Source organism: Galeopterus variegatus, unplaced genomic scaffold (assembly GCF_000696425.1).
Source record: "Galeopterus variegatus unplaced genomic scaffold, G_variegatus-3.0.2 Scaffold2529, whole genome shotgun sequence".
In the NCBI taxonomy this organism is placed as follows: domain Eukaryota; kingdom Metazoa; phylum Chordata; class Mammalia; order Dermoptera; family Cynocephalidae; genus Galeopterus; species Galeopterus variegatus.
Genome location: NW_007728640.1, coordinates 333,937 through 354,631, shown reverse-complemented (window position 1 = coordinate 354,631; position 20,695 = coordinate 333,937). Strand labels below are relative to the sequence as shown.

The 20,695-nt window shown below is 36.3% G+C and overlaps 2 protein-coding genes across 7 annotated transcripts in view; both read left to right on the top strand.

The window, feature by feature from the left end:
* Positions 1-15,214, top strand: part of PPP3CB (protein phosphatase 3, catalytic subunit, beta isozyme) — a 43,826-nt gene extending 28,612 nt beyond the window's left edge. The window contains exons 10-14 of one of the 5 annotated variants that reach the window (XM_008582180.1): positions 3,948-3,974; positions 6,025-6,109; positions 7,120-7,217; positions 12,157-12,186; positions 13,601-15,214. In XM_008582180.1, the coding sequence (XP_008580402.1) occupies positions 3,948-3,974; positions 6,025-6,109; positions 7,120-7,217; positions 12,157-12,186; positions 13,601-13,779 (419 nt within the window). In that variant the 3' untranslated portion in view covers positions 13,780-15,214. Of the gene's footprint in view, positions 1-3,947; positions 3,975-6,024; positions 6,110-7,119; positions 7,218-7,677; positions 8,161-12,156; positions 12,187-13,600 lie in introns of those variants that run through there. The other 4 variants (XM_008582176.1, XM_008582178.1, XM_008582177.1 and 1 more) reach the window with 4 other exon arrangements.
* A 1,701-nt stretch (positions 15,215-16,915) lies between these two features.
* The window catches only part of MSS51 (MSS51 mitochondrial translational activator), a 10,028-nt gene continuing 6,248 nt past the window's right edge, over positions 16,916-20,695 (top strand). Inside the window, exons 1-2 of one of the 2 annotated variants that reach the window (XM_008582175.1) lie at positions 16,916-17,047; positions 17,918-18,071. The gene's annotated coding sequence lies outside the window, so the exon portion shown is untranslated. Of the gene's footprint in view, positions 17,048-17,482; positions 18,072-20,695 lie in introns of those variants that run through there. The other variant, XM_008582174.1, reaches the window with a different exon arrangement.

Sequence of the window (20,695 nt, the reverse complement as noted above, 5' to 3'; positions counted from 1 at the left end):
CCCCTGGTGCTTCCCCCCGCCCCCCGCCCTGCCAGTGAGCGGCCGGTCTGTATGGGGGATCCGAACCCTCGGCGGGAGCGCTGCCACGCTTCCCAAGCAGCACACTGTAGCAGTGCGCCACCGGGCCGGCCCTCCCCTCACATTTTTTAGTATACTTTTTATTTGTGTTTTAAACATGGTCTACATATTGGTAAGATTTAATAGCTACATATTTCTAAGTACATTAACATATAATTTTTATAGTTAATTTCATACTCTTTGGCAACTGGGTTCTAAATTATCCTTGTTATGAATAGCAATGCAATAAGTATATTTGTACAATAGCTGTTATTTTCCTTTTTGTGATAAATTTCTTGAAGAGAATTACAGAATTAAAGAATATGAGGAGTTTTAGTTTAATCATTTTAGTTATGAACTACCATATTGCTTTGCAGAAGAATTGGACCAATATGAAGTGCCTCCAGCAATGAATCCATAGGCCTGTTTCTCCACAGGCCCACCTCATTGTGTTTTGGTCATCTTTACTTATTTTGCTTAGTGGGTTATATTGTAGAAAATTATAGTTGGTTAGATTTACATTTCTTTGATTTGTAATAATGCTAAGAAGAGAATTATTTTTCAGCTGTGTAAACTGTCTGTCTTAATTAATCACTTACCAAGTAAATCTAAGTAAAAACCATATAGAAATTTCTCTGCTTACAAACCGGTTTGGTTCTTAAACTCTTGTAAGCCCATTTGTTGAAAGTGGCTGTGAACAGAGCTGCTATTGCCATCTATTGGTGGTAGGCAAAGATGTACTTTTACTTTTGTACTTTTGCTAGTAAGTGAAATATAATTTATTATATTTTAAATGTATTTAAATTATATTTAGGTTTGGATGATAAGCTTTAATGAATAATATTTATTTTTTCTTACTTTAATTCTTTTGATGTTTGTGTAGAAGTTTTAGCATGTTTCATCATATACGTCTTTTCCATGAAAATTTCAAATAGTTTTAACTAGATATTTCCTTTTCTTCTTCCGCTATCAGTGTTTGTTGTAAGAATTGATCTCTGCTCAGATTCTAGTTCATTATAATAACTGTGTGGCTTCAGGCAAGTTACTTAACCTTTCTGAGTCAGTTTCCCTCATCTTCAAAATGAGGACAATAATACCCACTTTATAACGTTGTAGGTATTGAGATAATGAAAAATTGAAGTAATGACTACAGTAATTCTTGGCACATAGTATACTAATTATTTCAGGTAAAGTTTTCTGTTAATTTGTCAATTTCTGTGAAATATCTAGTAGTAGTTTTAATGTTATATTAACTCTGTATCTGAATCTAGGGAGGTTTTTTTCTTGAATAATATTTAGTTTTCCAAACTAAGACCAAGATCTCTTGCTCTGTATAATTAGTTCATTTACTATAATTATTCCATTTAATATATAATTACTCCATTTAAGATTATATCGTTTTTCTTTGAGAAAATCTAATACCAAGTTAAATATTTTAGTATTTTATTTCTTATTACTATTACAACTAGTATCACTCTTAACATATTTTCTATCTGTATGAAGGAATACATTATGTATGTGTGGGTTTATCTTATGTCCAACAACTTGGTTCAGCAGAATTATTTCCTGTGGTAATTTTTAATTTGTTCCTTAAGTTTTAAAAATATGTCATTTGCGTAAGGCTGATATTATTTACTTTCTATATTCTTACCTTATTTCTTTTTATTCTTTTTATTTAATTATTAATATTGCTAAGAATGTGTTAAATAGGAGCGGTATCGTAGGTAATGCTTTAGTCCACTTCTTATAATAAAAAGGAAAAAAGTTTCCTTCTTAAGTCTAATTATAATACTTGGTTTTAGATACCTATGATTTATATGAAGATATAGATACTGAATCATTTTTTTGGATTCTACCACGAAAAAATATAAAATTGTATTATATTCTTTCTAATGAGAAGATTTTATGTATTTTATCAATATTTTTCCTGTCAGTATGATAAATTATGCCAATTTATCCACTTGTTATATTATTCTTACATTCCAGGGATGAATTGAGTTTGATCATTAAAGAGGCAGTGTAGTTTAATGGAAAGGGTCAATGGTTTAGGTGTCATGTCACTACCATTTCTAGCTATGTAATCTTGGAAAAGACACCTACTTCTCAAGATCTTCTCATTCATCAAGTGAGGGAATATAGACTGAAAATTCTTTCCTACTCTTAAGTAGCTTTTAAAATTGTTAAGCACCATTTATGACAATGTTTCTATGGGAAAATACACTGATTTCCAGCTTTGAAAACTATAAATATATCTCCCTTCACTGCCAACATGGCAGGTGCACTTACTCCTCATTTTTTCACCCTTCCACCACAAGTATTAGGAGCACGGACCTGAAGAAAGTTTTAAAACCATGAGTCTGGGAGTTTGCTTGGAAGAATGGGAGTCGTTGGGGAGAGAAAGAACATTGAGGGAATGAAGGAAAGGGTAGGATATTAAGATAGATACTAAGGTTTAGGATGGGGTAGGGAAAAGAGCTACTGGAACTAGGTTTATTTCCTTATTCATATTCCTTTTTTCTTCCCCTTAACTACATCCATTTTTCCTTCTTTCCTTTCACCATGATGGCATCCCTTCTGTTCTCTCCTTCTTTTCCTACATAGCAGTGGAACCATCCTATGGACTGGGTCTGCGGAGAAATCTGATTTTAGAAAGAAAACTTGGTGGGATGGGGATTGCTGTGGGGCAGAATAAGGGTTTAGCTTTTCTATGGGGAAAGGGAGAGAACAGGATTGGAGATTTCTCAGTGGAGGAAGAAAAGAGTAGTTTTTGTATGTTACCTAAGGCTGAGATTAGGTAAAGGAATAAGACTTTATTCTTAAGTGATGAATCTTTGGTGCTCTGTGTTGTGTATGTATGGGGTCTTGTTCTTAAGACAAAAATTTGCATAAACATTGCATGTGTAAGTGCATATAGCATCCCTTTTAGAGGTGTTATTTAATCATAAAATAATTTTTGTGATATTTAGAATGTATACTATTTCTTTCGGATATTTATTTTTTTGTCCTCAGTTTGGTAAAGGAAATACATAATCCATATGTGTTATAGTTTTCTAAACTAAATTTTGTATTTCCTATAATGGAATCATATATATCAGCATGAGAATGGAAGATATGGAAAGCTCAAATGAAACAACCCCTGCTGCCTACTTTCAGAACTGTTACTTGCTTTGAAACAGTCTGTTGCTATTCTTGCAAAAAGATGGGCCCCAGACTCCCAGTTTGGATTGGGAACCAAAAGCACATACTGTTGCTCCTGAGTATATGCAAAAGTTCTACAATTCAGGTTCAAGAAATCATGGCTCTTCTTATGGAGTGTGGAAGGCGTAGCTTTTCCTTTATTGGGAGTGAGTGAGGTTTTCCACTGAGGTAGTTTATAAAGTTACCTACATTTCTCTGTATATACTACAGATTTTGCAGATGTTGGTGTCCTTGAAGAACCACATGAGTTTATTTTTCATTTGTGTCATTACCTTTCACTTAACATACTTCCCATGGGTGACACATTTCCTTAGGGGTATGAATATAAATGTGCGATTGTTGTTAGCACAGTCTTTTATCAGTCTTGTGTGTTTTCACGTGTTTTTTTCTGTCCCTAATTATGTCTACCGTCATCAAATATTATAGTCATTCTGTCCATAATTTCTTCTGAACACGTACCTTTTAAGAAATCTTTACTTTAAGACTCTACCCAGTGGCATCCCTCTTTTATTCACCAGATTCTGCAGTACTACATTTTTCAGATTTTCAAATATGAGGGCCTTCATTTTTCTCCCTTTCTTTCTACATTCATTCTTCAGTACCACTGCCAAGTTAAATCTCTATCTTTTTATTTGTCTCAACCACCTTTTCTCCATCATTCACTTCCTTTTTTCTGGACTCTCCATCTGAAGAACGGCTCATATATGGCAATAAAAAAGGTACAGACCAGACAGAGTAACATTGTTTTGAAATATGACTTCATAAATTATCGTCATGTCCATGTAAGTTAGCACATTCATTGAGTAATGTTTATGCAGAGTCCTCTTGGGCCTTGTGCAAATTTAGTTTAAGTTTTTTCTGAGTTATTATTTGGTGTTTTTAGAAGTCATATTCCAAGATATCTGTCTTTCTGTGCATGGAAGTATTTTTTCCCTCTTTTTCATTCCAGTTGTTTTAAAATTTCATTCTTTTGCTTATTTGTAATGTTTTGTACTTTTCCCTGCATGATTAGGGGTGTTTGATTGTCTGTCTTATTCCCTAAAGTAATTTTACTGTGGACATTTACTTTAATATGATGCATGATGTGTTTGTAGACTGATTTAAAATCCTGATTTGTACAGTGTTTTTATATTCCTGTGAATTTTTTTATTTGAAATCAGTATAGTTTACATATCATTTGGTTTTACAGATATATAAATTAAGTCTGAAAATATGAATGCCCCTCGTTACAGTCCTCCTCCCCAACCCCCCACTGCTCATTCCCAGACTAGCTATTTTAAAAATTCTTTCAGTTTTTAAACAAAATGTCTATATTAATTCATTAGAAGAGAATCAGACTTACTTTGTGTCCTTGGATAAGTCACTTAATAAACTCAGTTTCTTTGTCTGTAAAATGAGGAGATTGAACTGTGCAACATCCCTAATGTCCTTCAAATTCTAATATTGTATTATCTTAGGTATTTAGTAATTTTTTTGTCATCTTAAAAAGACCTGTTTAGTGCCATGGTGCCCAGTTTTGAACTTGTGAAAACTGTAGCTTCAGCGCTCATAATATTACCCTTTAAAACATCATAAACATGGTTGTGGAACCTATTTTCTCTAAAATGTCTTTTATTTTCATCTTTGAAATTGGATTTCTTTTTTCTGTTTTCTTGCAGTTAGGTCCAGTCATCATCTTAATTTTTAATTAGGTATATTTGTGGGCTGCTTGAATTTTAAATGAGACATTCTAGCCCAGAAGACTTATGGTTGTTTAGACCTCTGTATACATAAGGCCCATTTTGGTCTAGTGTCTTTAGCCTTTCCTTAACCTTCTCCTTAACCAAGGTGCTTCCATATGTGTGTTTCCATTGTGTCGAAGCACAGCTCTAAGGAACCGCACTCTTGGGTCCAGAGTGATTCTAGTTGCTATATATGAGATAACAGGACTGAGATTGTTGTTCTTTCTGGAGGCCAAGGGAAGGAAGATGCACCCTTTGAGTCTTTCTTCAGTGAAGGATCCACTTATTTTGGTATATTCTCTTTTGTGTCAATGATAGATAGCCTTAAAGATAAGGAGTAGTGACCCTTAGCTGTGTTTTTCAGAGAGTCTTTTCTCATTGTTTATGTCACACTCACCTAGAAATGTAAGAGCTTGTATATACTTGCATGATTTTAAAGGACACCTAGTCCGTGAGGTTGAGGTATGCCTTGTTGCTGAAATGCTGGTATGGTCTTTAGTTTGGGATTACCTACAGAGTAGTCCCTTCATACCATTATTTTTAGACCAACTTAGAACTAGGAAGCTTATTCTGTTGTAGTATGATGGGATATTTTCAGCCTGCATGTCAAAGGCTTTTATGATAGTTAAATAGAAGACTACAGGGCTATTACAAATTCTTGTCTGTTAGTCTGCATGCCATAGGCTGTCATGAAAATTAAACAGAGACCGTAGGATTGTTAGCAGTTTTTTGTCCTCTGGTTTGTAATGCAAGTTGGGCTCAAGTTTTTTTTCCCATTGCTGTTTTACTGATTAGTCAGTAGTGTGATCATAAAATTTATGGATTACTTTTCGTTTTTATCTGTATTAGACCCCAGTATTAGACCAGTGCTGAACTAAACATTGAGGGAGGGAAAAACTTTTTGGCATGAGTTCATCTAGTCTCCTCCATGTGAACTGATGGCGGGGGGCTTGGTACTGGTTCAGATGAACGTGGAACAGGCTAATAGAATAATGCAAATGTGAATGCCCTAAACTTGAGCCTTTCTTTCTTTTTATTCCCTTGAAAGTAGGTTCAGCTGCAGCTCGGAAAGAAATAATAAGAAACAAAATTCGAGCAATTGGCAAAATGGCAAGAGTCTTCTCTGTTCTCAGGTAATGATATATTTTCCTGATCATTTGTTTTGTAGAAATTATTTTATTGTACTTGATAGGAGCATTGTCCTGCTTAACATCTAAAAGCAAACAACATGGTATCATTCTTCCTGTACAGAAGTTAGTTGAACATTTATATATTGAAACACAAGCCCCTTTGAAACTAGTATTTTTGACCCTTGTGATTATTATTGCTCACCTTTGGTATCTTTTGTCTTTCTGTGATGAAAACACTAAGTTAACACCTTGAAAATTAGAGCAGGATAAGGAGAGAGTGCTTTCCTGATGAACTTGCTCATCCATATAGAAAGTCCCTGTTGCTAGGGCCAGCCTGGTGGTGCACTGCTACCAGGAGAGAGTGCTTTCCTGATGAACTTGCTCATCCATATAGAAAGTCCCTGTTGCTAGGGCCGGCCCGGTGGTGCACTGCTACCGTGCGCCGCTTGGGAGTGCGGCGGCGCTCCCGCCAAGGGTTCGGATCCCACATACAGACCGGTTCCCGCTCACTGGCTGAGCGAGGGGCGGGCGTAACACCGAGGGTTGCGATCCCGTTGCTGGTCCCGGTCCGGTACGGGCGCGACACTGAGGGTTGCGATCTGTTGCCGGACACGAAAAAAGACAAAAAGGAAAAAAAAAAAAAGTCCCTGTTGCTAGAGCCACAAATTGCATTCCTGGGATTAATTCAGGAAGACCAAGTTTAAGGTTGCAAATGAATAGGTCAGTCCTTAAAAATTTGTTTGCAAAACTGATTACCTCAGACATTTGAACTTTAGAGCATATGAAATACCATATTTTCTCTATTGTATGATGCCCATTGTGTATGCCTCAATTGTAAGGTACATCCTCATCTGAAACATTTAGAATATGGATGTATGTCTTGGAATTGAAGAAATATGGTAACAACAATGGATGTCATAAATTATATACATGGCCTGCATCTGGGCCCCATCTCCCCTTTTAAACTAAGTACTTATTGGAAGTCTCTGATGTTTGTTATCTCTCCGATATAGGGAGGAGAGTGAAAGCGTGCTGACACTCAAGGGCCTGACTCCCACAGGGATGTTGCCTAGTGGAGTGTTGGCTGGAGGACGGCAGACCCTGCAAAGTGGTAATGATGTTATGCAACTTGCTGTGCCTCAGATGGACTGGGGCACACCTCACTCTTTTGCTAACAGTTCACGTAATGCATGCAGGGAATTCCTTCTGCTTTTTAGTTCCTGTCTCAGCAGCTGACACAGGCAGGGTACTATGTGATAGGTAGTATCTGATTAATACCTGACCAGGGCAGAAAATTGATAGAATGGTATTCCTTTCATTTGAAAATAATGATCAGTTCCTCAGCTCTTTATGAAATGATATGGGAGCAGCTCATATCATAATGTCTGAAATATTTATTTATTCATTTGTCTAATTTGCCCTTTTCTTTTAAAAGCCCCAGTTTTGGAATGTGAATCAGGGAAATCCATATTACTAAAATGGAAATGTAATTCCAAGTTTCTTATTTTTTATTTTTTAAATTTATGTAATTGTATTAGACTATGCTTATATTTTTAAATCCTTAATTTTAGAGTTACCTATCTGCTTGGGTCCCAGAACACTGCTTATGCACTTTACTTGCCAAAAGATTTGTGCAAGGTTTTGTACCCTGGTAAATGATGCCAAAGTTTGTTTTCTGTGGTGTTTGTCAAATGTTCTATGTATAATTGACTGTCTGTAACATGCTGTTTCCTTCCTCTGCAGATGTAGCTGCTTTCCTAAATCTGTCTGTCTTTCTTTAGGTTAGCTGTATGTCTGTAAAAGTATGTTCAATTAAATTACTCTTTCAGACACTTGCTTGTCTTATGATGTAGAAGCAGCTTTGTAGCACCTTGTTATGAGGTTTGCTGCATTTGTTGCTGCACTTTGTGCATTCTGAACATGAATGTAACATTAGATACCAAGTCATTGTTATAAAGGGTTGAATATAAATCCTGTAAGTCAAAATTGAAAGGGTGTTATTATTAAGTGTGCCTTTATGTTGCATGAAAATAAAAAGAATTATACGTAAAGCATTCCTGTAATCTGGCTCATTGAATATTTTATATCTAAAAAAAACTAACTTTTTTTGGCATAAATATCTCTGTAAACACTGGATTAGCTTTTTGAAAGTCCATTACAGATTAAATAGAAGAGAGTGATGTGAATGTTACAGAATATACACAGTAACTCAGTCTAGATTTCTTTCCCTGTGGTTGGAAAGCAAAAAATGTGATGTGGAAAAGCCTGAATTTATGTTCTACTGTAGCTACTTTTGACAACCCTCCAAGGGCCATTGTTCTATTAAAACAGGCAGCAAGAGATCTGATGTTTACCTTAGAGATGATTAACATTGGTTTTTGGAGCTATAATTAGTGATTTTTTTAAGAGAAAAAATGGGATATTTTAATTTAAAATTTTGAATAAATTTAAACTACACTGACTTTTCACAATTTTATTTCACTCAGTCCCATAATAAACATTTTTCAATAAAAAGAATTTTTTCCTGTAGACAAGTAATGTTTACTTGTAACCTATACATATTCTATTTTATATGTTATTGTACTGTCTGCTACCACCACTGGTAAGCTAAGTACAACTGTGATTTGAAATTATAGTTTCAAAATTTCATTCTGAATGAGGTTTCTTCTTTTGAGTAAAAAGAAAATTCGATTCTCTTTACACTCCTTGCCCTTTATTTTTCTTATTATATTGTAAACATTAGAAAAATGAGCTAGAGCTGGCCGGTTAGCTCAGTTGGTTAGAGTGTGGTGTTTTTGGCCAGCCGCCAAAAAAAAAAGAAAAGAAAAGAAAAGAAAAATGAGCTAAAAAGAATTTCATGAATATACATTAAAACAAATTAAGCATTTTTACACATTCAATAAAACTGACAAAGATGTTAACAGAAAAGGGTACATTTTAATAGTTTCAAAAATGTTATACCCTTTCTCCTCTGTTCAGAAAAGAAAAACAAAACTGAAAGGGTATCACACTTAAATAAATCTTCACTACAATCATCTCTCAATTATCCTTGGATATATTATTACTTTATGTTGTATCCATAGAAAACCTTGCTTTCAGATTTCACAATTAGCACCTGCTAATTACATGCTTTGCTTTGTTGACAGCTCAGCACTTCTATTTATTCTTAATTTGCATGCAGCCTGAATCTCTTTCCTACAACTTCAAAACCACCCTCAACTGCAGGGAAGGTTTGAAAGACAGCAGCTTTGCTGAAGGGGCTGTCTGTTCCCAGCATAGAGTGAGTTGTTGGAAGGAGCTGAGCTTATGGGGTCTAATTTGGGAAATTACATAGCTCCCTAGTTCTGCTAGTGATGGCTCTTGATAGCATGCTTTGAGCATTTGGTTGAAATTATTTCGCTAGCATAAGATGAACCCATTTTGAAACAAATAACAAAACTCATACAAAAGCTGCATCTGTGTGATTTTTTAAAAATATTATCCAGCATTTTTAATTTCAGTGATGTGTTTCCTGATGTTAGTGTGTATAACTGAGAGTTGAGTATTGCAAAAACGAAATTTTTAAATTCTAAGGCCTCAATCCTATTGTTAGAAAATGAAAATTATTTTTTCAATAACTTTAAAGTTAATTTACATCTTTCTTGAGTGTTTTTACAAACTGTACAACTATTGGAGTTGGATTTTTATGTTCATATTTTATGTATGTTTTCTTCATGGAAATTTGATTGGGAGCTAGCCCTATAATGCTACTTTCACCATGACCTACATGGGAAAATATATGGCCATCTCTATTTCAGTAATGTCGAATTCCTCTTGGTCATTTATCCTGTGTAGTATTGAGAAACACAGTTTGAGGCAGCATTATACTCAAACTTATTAAGACCATGACAAGATGCCCTATATAACTGAAAATAGAGGAGAAATAGTGCCATTCAGATAGAATTTTGCAATTTTCAGATCTCTTTCTTTCCAGCTTAATGTTTAAGCTTCAAATGACTCTCTTTCATTTCTAAGCATTCAAGCTTGACATGGTATGCAATTTTGAATGTGGTATCCATTTTGTATTCTGGAAAAGATTTACGATCAGTAGAGTCCTCAGGAAAGAGCAGAGAATGTAATTTGACCTGGAAAATGCTTTATATATGAAACTAAAAGCCCATAGAATGATTTTAAAACTACGTTGTCACATTTTATAATTTGGAAAATTTATTAACAAATTTTTTAACTACTGATACAATCAAATAGATATTAATTTTCATACTTATACAGTTTTCATTCTTAATTTATTACCATATATAATACAAGTTATGAAATGTTTCACATGGAGTCACTCTGTTATCACAAACTCTTTAAAACATATTCTGATAGACATTTTATTTTTCCCCATTTAACTTCTAAATTATAAAGAAAATTGTTCACATTTTGAAGAATAGGAGTTCCGGGGCTGATCAAGTAGAGGTGGGTCATTTATCCCAGTTTTCTGTCTGGGCAAGTTGCAAGAGTATTTTCCAGGCATACAGGGCTAGATTTTTTAAATGATGATTTGTACAGTGGGAATACAATAAGTGTGTCTGCTTTGATTTGTAATATAAGTTAGCAGTTAAGGAAAATTAACTCTTCCTTTATTCGGTGTTCATCCTACTTCTTTTGGATCCCCAGTTCACTTTACTATCTGGTTAAGATCAACAATGATTTCTAATTTAGTTTATTTTAATTCCGTAGATTCTTAAGTATCCTTTCACATTAATATCTGCTTTGGATAAAATTTATCATTTCTAAATCATGTTTATTGCTAAAGATTATTTCAGGAATAATTATTCTAATTGGCCTTTATAGAAGAAGCAAAGTACATGTTTTGGGACATTATTGTTACAGATATTCTAAGTGTGGGCACTTTGGTTAAAGAGGAGAATGGGCATTCTTATGAGGTAATATTGTTCTCTGCAATCTTAGGTACTTGTCCACAGGTCCTTAGTGTGAGCTCTGAATTCAAAATCAGAAATGAGCCAAAAAAGAATCTTTGACTACAAAATGTGTCTAAATGTGTTGAAGTTCTCTAAATGGGCCAGTGACAAACTATATACCAAGAATGCATTTCTCATTTATAATATGACATATATGTACACCCATATCATGAAACAATTAGGATTTATAGCCTATAAGACCTCAGTTCCATCCCTTAATGCCTCTCTAATGGGCAGAAGGGTTGAAAAGATGCTCAGTAGCCTTTCTTTCTTCACGTAAGAATGCAGGCTCTTAGTTCCTGAGGCAAATTTCAATTCATGATAAACTGAATATAAATGGATTTTTAAAAGGCTATAGATGTTAATATTTTAGATATTTGGAACATCGATACTGGAATAGAAAGGAAGTTCCTGGTAAACAAGAGGCGTCCTTTTAGGTTCCCCACAAAGAACAGAGCTATAGAACTGTTCTGCTTAGAGTAATTCACTAAGTTTATTGCCCTTAAATTTCATTGTAGCCATACCAGCTTTTGCAGTTTATGCTTTGCCTTATAAATTAGAAGTGACAGGAAAAGCATTTCTGATCCCTTCTAGTTTATATCTTAGGGAACCAACTGGTAATGAGTATTGTTGCCATTAGACACGAAGAAAAGACTTTCTTGTTTGCTTTTCTGCTACAATTCTATCATCATAATTTCACCCTAGAGAATTTTCCTTTGATTGTGATGGATGTGAGATAATAAACATAAAGGAAAATTCTAAGGTCATTAAAATACTGAATTCAAGATGGTTAATTAATACTGGAGTACATTTGCATGGGTTCTGAGGTGTCTGTGTTTACAGTAGGTCTATGTGTTCTGTGCTCTAAGTGACGTTGTCATAGTGCTGTGTGTAAACTGTGCTGTGTCAGGAATGGGGGACTGGTTGGGCTCTCTAATATGGGTACTATTTATGTTAAATTGTAAATGATGATGTAGTATGGGGTACTGTGATTAATTTTAAGTGATCATTGCCTTTTCTGCTGTACAATATGACCCTTCTCATCTTTCTCATTCATTTTGCATGCCTCTGCTCACTTCTGTACAGCCACAGTTGAGGCTATTGAGGCTGAAAAAGGTATGATCAGAGTCCTTGTGCTGGGCAGAGATCTGTGGTGTGTGGGTGGGCATCAGAGAATGTCCTGTGGGTGTGTCTTATTCCTAGTTTGCACAACCCAAGATGAATCAGAGTCACTGACTCATCAAGTTTAGCAGTCACATTTCTCTCTCTCTCTTTAAAATCACAAGGGCTGATGTCCATAGTGACAGTCTATTTTTTTATTTCTTCTGGTGTAATACACAACCAGACTTTAATGTTACTGATTTCTTTAGAGTATAGGTTGTTACGCTATGTTTTATAGCATTTAAAGTTGCCTGTTTTAATGGAAATCTCTAAACAGACCCTGCAAATAGAGATGTTTCATATTTTCAATAATTCTATGCTACTCAAAATATTTTTCCCTAAATGAAACCTCCCCTTGATAGAAATATGTTTGACTTTACTCATTTTCAGTAATGCCCCTGAGAGTGCAGGAACTGTTATTATAATGATTTTTTTTTTTAATGCAGTCTAGGCTATAGTTTACTGATGAGATTCTATTCATGTATATCATATGTTGGCTTGATATTACACATTGCTGAATGTTTTGCCACTTGTTTGATTCATGTGCACAGACTGAATCCCATGGACTGCACATATTAAGCTACCAGATAATAATTAGTAGTATGGAAATCTCTTCTATGAACATTTTAGTAATGGAGGATGTATCATTCTAGATGAAGTGAATGAGAAGCCGTATAATTGGCGGAGAATTATTACTAATTTTGATTTGGGTTTCCAAAGAATGTGCAGTAAATGGCCAGTGAATTAAGGAGGACATCTAAAATATGAAACGTAAATACTTTTTGCTATCAGCCAAACACAAATCTAACACCTGGAGGCATTTCCCATCTTTTACGTTTCATATTGATGGTGATGGGGTGATGATACATTCACTTCCAAAATAGTTCTGATCTACTAAATTTTAACTTAGTTTTACCTCTTTCTCCTCCCAAGCTCTTGGTACATATTTGAATGTTGAGGATTAACCTTGTTTAGCCTCCTCACTTGCCCTTACTCTTATTGCTGCCTTACTGTCATAGTCACTGGTGATTTTAGAGTCTGAGGTAGGAAATAATTGGTATAGTAGAATTCAGACTGAGACCCTGAGACCATTGCCTGGAGGTTGATTTGGGGGGAAGGGCAGGGTTGTGTGTGTGTGTGTTTAAGGCTGTGCTAACACTTGTCATCTATGAAGTTATCATGTTTATAGTTAGGTTTAAACATTTCACATTTAAGGAGAAAGCTGGAATAGTGTTAGGATTCAGTTAAAGTAAGATTTAAGTGTTGCTACTTCAGCTAATTGCTTTCTTCTTAAAAATCATTAATTATGTTTTTGAAATCTCAGAAATGTTTTTCAATTACTGACTTATCAAATTTGCATTTTGTTAAGCAATACGAGGATTCTCTCCACCACATAGAATCTGCAGTTTTGAAGAGGCAAAGGGTTTGGATAGGATCAATGAGAGAATGCCACCCCGGAAAGATGCTGTACAGCAAGATGGTTTCAATTCTCTGAACACCGCACATGCCACTGAGAACCACGGGACTGGCAACCATAGTGCCCAGTGACCCACGGCTTCCCAGGGACTCTCACATCTCGGGCCCCAAATGGACAGATCACCCGAGGAGCTGGAGGGGTTGGCCAAGCTGACTGTAAATGTCACAGTCCCTCTGAAAAAACCATTGTGCTTTTGAGACCCCAGCCCCCTTCCTGGATGGAGGCTTGAGGGCCCTGGGACATGTGCTATCTGATAAGATTGGGTCATCGCTGCCAAATTGGAGAGCAGTGAGCAAGGGGCTTGGGGCAATTTCCAGTGGAGGCCATTCACACCTCCATTTATGCTTGTGGTTCACACATTTAAGTTTACAAATGAGATTTCTTTCCCCCCTCAGTAGAATTAGATTTTGTTTTTCAACCATGACTTCAAATGCAAATCCTAAGAGCAAATGTGGACTTTTTTTCCCCATGAAATGTCTTTAAAGGATGAATTAGCATGGTCTTAAAATATATTTCTGAGGTTACTAGCTGTATTTCAAATTGTGGGCAAAATGCTAAGAAACCCAGTTGGCATTTATACAAAATGCTGACCTCAGGTCTATAGTTCTTAAATGTGGCTAATTCTGTAACATAGTCTTGGTATTTTTCAGTTTTGAATGCATAACCTATTTCTAGGCAGACTGTCTTACTTGAACACAAATCTAAAACTTAATGTAGAATCTTTTTTGCCCAGATCTTTTGAGATTTACACCCCAGAGATTTAAAAAGAAAACCTCTGAATTTCAAAATTATGAAGAATTACAGAATTACTCATTTAAGGTACTTTAAGAGAAGTTTGTACATTGTCAAAGTAAATTTTAATTCAAATCATGTCTGTAAAACTTGACGTATTTTGTGTATGCATGTTTTCATTTTGCAAATATTTAATATATAGACCTATGATGTACAGGTACGACATGTATAGGTTACCTAGATGTTATGAGAAATTTTAGTTTATTGTGAGTACTCAAGTTGCTTAAATAGCCACCAGGATGATTTGCTGCTGGCTTTCAATACTTTTTATGTTTTAATGCAAAGGAAATTTTAAAATGTTCTGGAAGTGTTTTTGATTAAGCAATGCAGCCTAGAAGCAATGGTTCTGTTCAATCATTCAGATATTAGTGGAAGCATAAAAGTCAAGACTGCATGTTGAAATTTTTCTTTTGATAGTTACAGAACTGCTTGGTTAAACTAAATGAACCATGTGCTAATTTTGCACAATTACTGACCTGTATTGATTGCCACTGTAGTTTGGTATTTCTCTTTACTTTGGTGGCCTGCTTCCCTCATGCCCTGGAAAACAACTAAGAGCTCCAGGCAGCGGAACCATCTGTTGTTTTGTTTGCCAGAAAGTGCACCCTGTATGGTCTCCTGTCTAAGTTGGAAATATTATGCATGTGCAGGACTAATCGAGTATTTTATAAACAGTAGCACACAATAAATTCCATGCATGGGCCGCTGCTCCTATCTCTGTGTTGGGTTTTATTTGGGAAGATGCAGTCTGATTTGGCCTTTTGATGGAAATCAGAAAATCCTGTTAATAGAGCTGGGATATCCTTTGGAAAATATTATTTCATGGATAGTTCATGATGATTTGGTGAATTAAATTCTTGTCTTCATAAATTTTGCTTTTTTAAAAATACTTTTATTATTCTTGTTTTACATGAGCATTAATAATAGAGCACTAGAGAACTTTGGATGCCTAATATAGGCCTCCTAAATCTAATACATATTTAAAATCACTGTTTTCCTTATCTTTTCATTGAATGAAAATATGTTATTGTCTAGAATTGGTAATTTATTGGGTGTTTTAATAATAAGAAAAAATATTGTGTTTTCCTAACATCATATTTCTTTCTTCTTTGCCATAATCAAAATAAGTATAGGAATTTGCAGATTGAGGGAAATTAGGATATTGCTTAACACTTTTTATTATAATCAGATAATAACTTTAATTACAGTTCTCCACAGTAATTACAATGATATGCATCATAAAGCATTAATTTAAATCAAAATATATATACTTGCCTAATTCCAGGTAACAAACAAAACCCGAAGTGTTGGTTATTATAGCTTCTAGTTGCTGTAATATTAACTTGCAAACCAGTCCATGAGCTGCCTCTGAAGTAATTATGCACTGTATACCTTAAAGATTCTTCTTGATGTTACTGTTTTATGAAAGCTATGCATCTCTAATGTAAGAGCTTGGCTAGTATATCAGATGCCTTAGTCCTTAGGTTTATCACTATGGTTATATAGTGTTTGTGGGAATCATGGATAAACATAAAGGATCATTAGCAAACTAGAGGAATTATGGATTGATGATAAAAAATTAAGAGAAGGAAAGTAAGAAAGGAACAGAACTCAGAAAAAGTGGTATACGTGAAGAGTGGTAGAATATCACCCAGTACCTCACACACTACTTCCTGTCTGTTGAATAGGAACCTCTTTCTAGTCTTTCTTTATAATTAATTTCACAATGAACCATTTATTAAGATATTTTTAATGCAACTCAGATAAATGCAAACTGTGAGAAGTTCAGATCTTTCTAAATTGTAACTTTAAATGTCTATCAGTGCAGGTAGTGGTGATGGTAAAATATAAATTACTATTCAACGTCAAATTTTTTCTACATATCATTCCCCTTTATATTCAAAGATGACACTTCTGAATTAGAAAAGTCAATCTCTGACTTCTTGTACCTTCTGTAGTTCAGCCATTACTTTTTTTTTTTTTTTTTTTTTCTTTTTTGTCTTTTTCCGTGTCCGGCAACGGATTGCAACCCTCAGTGTCGCCCCCGTACCGGACCGGGACCGGCAACGGGATCGCAACCCTCGGTGTTGCCCCCGCGCCTCGCTCAGCCAGTGAGCGGGAACCGGTCTGTATGTGGGATCCGAACCCTCGGCGGGAGCGCCGCCGCGCTTCCCAAGCGGCGCACTAGCGCAGTGCGCCACCGGGCCGGCCCTAGTTCAGCCATTACTAATAGAAATCATAACCTTTGAGGTTCTCAGTTAAATTTTGAGGCCAATTAAATTTGAGGTTGGCCTGAAACCTTTGCTGAAAATGAATCATCCCTATTTTATTCAAGATTGTTGCCGTTTGCAGCTGATTTTCCTTTGTCCGTAGTTATTGTACATAACATTATATAATGTTTGCAATGTCCTTAATGCTTCTCTTCTACCTTCCCTGCTTGTATTTGTGCTTTCTACACTTTGGAGTTTCTATGTGGATTTGATTTGCTGCATTCCAGAACCTCATTGCAAGTGGTTCTCTTCCCCAGTTTGACATTCACAGAGGCAGGTAAGTAATAGCTGGGACCAGATGTGAGCAAAAAGTCAGGTTTTGCAGTCATGTAGTACCACTGTTGTAACAACTGTTGATAGGTTCTAGAGCTCTAAGTGGCAAGGAGCTAGGAACGGGGAATTGAGTTCCCTGGATCAGCATCTATTACAAGAAGGAATGAGAGGACAGTTGAGTTGATTCTTTTCTACTTTCTGTTCCTAGCAATAGTATGCATTTTTACTTATTAGCTAAAATTTGGGTCTTGCTTACTTTAATATTCAAGTAACATTTATTCCTCTTTTGAAATAAACACTCTCACTCAGAGAGTACTTTGCTTTTCTTTCAGATAAAGTGAACGTTGCAAGTTAATTCTGCATGTTTCCCCTACAGTTGATTTCCTTCTGCACCATTAAATGAGCATTTCTCCTCTCCTTTCTTGGGTATTATATTTGTACTTAAACCTAGACTGGTCTTGTTGAGTTCTGTTTGAGCAGTGTCTGTTATGCTAAAAAAGGACATTAGGCTTGGGGGGTCTCATTCTGGGGCTAGATTGACATCCAGGACTTCAGGGGTTACTATTCCTCTGGGCTAGTGCCTACTCTTTCCAACAAAATATTGACTTCTGAACTATTCCCAGGGCTTTTTTGTTTGTTTGTTTGAAGCTGTAAACTGAGAACAGAAATGCTACCTGAGTGAGAGAAGTCCAGAAAGCAGTAGGTTTTATCTTTCCTCAGCCTGCCTGGCCTTTGGTGAGTTTGGAAGTGTTGATAGAATCCTGAGCCCTCTTGGCAGAGAATGAGGGTCAGAAAAAGAGAAGTCCTCAGGCAGGGGGTCAGGTTCCTACTTGCCTCGTTAGGGAGAATTCATCCTTGTCTGTCTGTTTGGCAGGGCACACTTAATCACCGAGACCCAGCATTTCAGCAGTTTGCAGAGGAAAGTGATATGAAGGGACAGCTGCAAGTAAGCCACAACGTGAATCTGAGGAGATCACTCACTTCACTTGGAGGAAAGAGAGAAGGAAGGAAGCCGAGAGCTTAGCAGGGTAAGTTACTTTCCATCAACCTGTCTGCTTGCTTAGTTTATAATTGAGTAAAGTATTTATCACCCCAAGGAGTGTTAATCGCTAATTAAGCAGCTGAATGTGGTCATAATAGCAATGTTTTTAATGTATTTCTTTTCTTTTTCCCTACTCCTTTTGAGCATCCCCAGTGACCAACTTCAGTCCCCTTTCTCCCTACCACCCCAAAGACATTTTGTGTTTGCTGGTGAGTTACAGAAAATTGGATTGGGCCCTCCTGGTCTGGAGATAGAACATGACTGTGGTTAGGTGAAGCTTTGGGCTTTTGATGGTAAGGAGGGAGAAAGATGGGAGATTTAGGTCTGAGAATGGATTAATATTTTGGTTTGTAATTTGGAGATGAAGAATAAGGTTTTTTTTAAGTAATCAAGTTCATATCTCCTCTCCTTCCTTGGTGTTGGTGTTCTCTCATATGCTAGGAATAAATTAGAGTCCAAGTCACTGGGATGGCTAGAAAAAGGTTAGTGATTCCCTTTCTAGGTGGGGTAGATTCTGAATGCTGAAAAATTCTGAGTGCTTAATGCAGTTCTTTCCAACTTCTTCCTGTGTTCCCTCTGTTTTCTCTTCTCTTTGTTTCTGTCAGTTCACACTCCTAGAACTTGGAGTTTCTTTGTAGGCAAGTTAGATCCGAGGAAGACTGGGCCTGGGGTACACAAACTCAGACATGAGCCGGATGATATATATAGATGCAAATACAAAGTGTGGCTTCTCATTTCCAATTTCTTAACTTTCTTGCCAGAAAACTAGCTCACTTGTGTCATGAACATGCCCTAGACACAGAAGAAACTCTGGCATTAGGGATTTTATCACTACCACTCCTCCTCCTCTTCACGCTGTGTGATCCTTTTGACTTCCAGTCAGTTCAACCAACTCCCAGATTGCCAAGAGTTAATCTTCCACTGGAGGAAGACCTTTCCTTAGAAATGCAGATAAGTGAGGCAGTACCTTTCTGACCTTAACTGGCTTCCATTGCAGCAAAAAGGTTTATGGCTTAACATTAGGAAGACATTTATTATAAATTCTGGGATCTAAGACCCTAGAGTTGTCTCAAATACCGGTGGGGAAAAAAGTCCATTCTTTCAAGGTTTAAGAAGGTGTTATTTTGCCTGAGGTAGGGGTGGGTAGATAGAGCAGATAAATTTTTTCTAGAATGGCAGTGATTTGGGAAATGCAGTGACAATCTGTGGTGATTAAAAGTGGAAGGTTGGCTGGTTAGTTCAATAGGTTAGAATGAGTTGTTATAACACCAAGGCCAAGGGTTCCGATCCAGATCCCCATACAGGCCAGCAGCCAAAACAAACAACAAAAAAGTGGAGGACAGAGTCAGGTCAGTTGTTGGAAATAGGGTCCTAAGGTGTGAAAGGCAATTCCATCCACTCTTTAGTGAAAGGGACATGACCCTTAAACTCTAACATAATCTAGTATCATTAGGACCAATTTCTTCTTCATCAGTAGTAATGTAGAAGTTGTGGTATACAGTTGAGCTTAGCTGTCTCTGTTCCACGGGATGAGAGTAGATATTAAAAGGGCGGATGGAAACAGAAGGATGAGGAGAAAGAATGTACAGAGGAAAATACAGTTGACCCTTGAACAACACAGGTTTGAACGGTGCAGGTCTATTTGTGTGAACACGTATAACTGAGTGCTGACTTTTTGACTTCCTATGTGTGGGTTCCACAGGGCCAGACCCTTGAACAACACAGGTTTGAACGGTGCAGGTCTATTTGTGTGAACACGTATAACTGAGCGCTGACTTTTTGACTTCCTATGTGTGGGTTCCACAGGGCCATCTACTTAAGTACTTAAGTTAGTTAACTACTTAAGTAATGACGTGGAGAAAGTTATATGTGGAAGTCAGTGCCCATAACCCCCCATGTTGTTCAAGGGTCAAATGTACAAATTTGTTTTTCTGTTAACCTGAGGCAGGGGTTTATAAGAGCCATGTTGTAAGATATGGATAGGAGTTGGATGATTCTGGGAGTTTTTTGTTATTTTTGCCACCTATGAACACTTCACCTGTGTGATTCTGGAAGTTTTTTTCCTAACATATCTGGATTAAAAGGATCAAATGTCAGACCATTTTTGTAAGAAAACATGATCCCTGATTTGAACTTTAATAGTTGCCTCATTAACAGTAAGACCAACTACTGACAGTTTTTTTATCTGCTATAATTTCTCTGTTCCTGGAGGCAGTTAATCTGGGAATTAATCACCTTTAACCTCTCAATCTCTATGGATACCTTTCTTTTTTAATTGAGATGAAATTAACGTAACATACAAATAATAATTTTATTTTGGTTTTTTTTTCCTTTGGTGGCTGGCTGGCATGGGGATCAATTAATAATTTTTTTTAAATTTTATTTTATTTTGTCGATATACAATGTGGTTGATTATTGTGGCCCATTACCGAAACCTCCCTCCCTCCTCCCTCTCCCCACTCCCACTCAACAACCGCATATCTGTTTGCTTGTTGTATCAACTTCAAGGAATTGTGATTGTTGTGTCTCCCCCCCCCCCAGGTTGTTTGTGTATTTATTTATTTATCTTTAGCTCCCACAAATAAGTGAGAACATGTGATATTTCTCTTT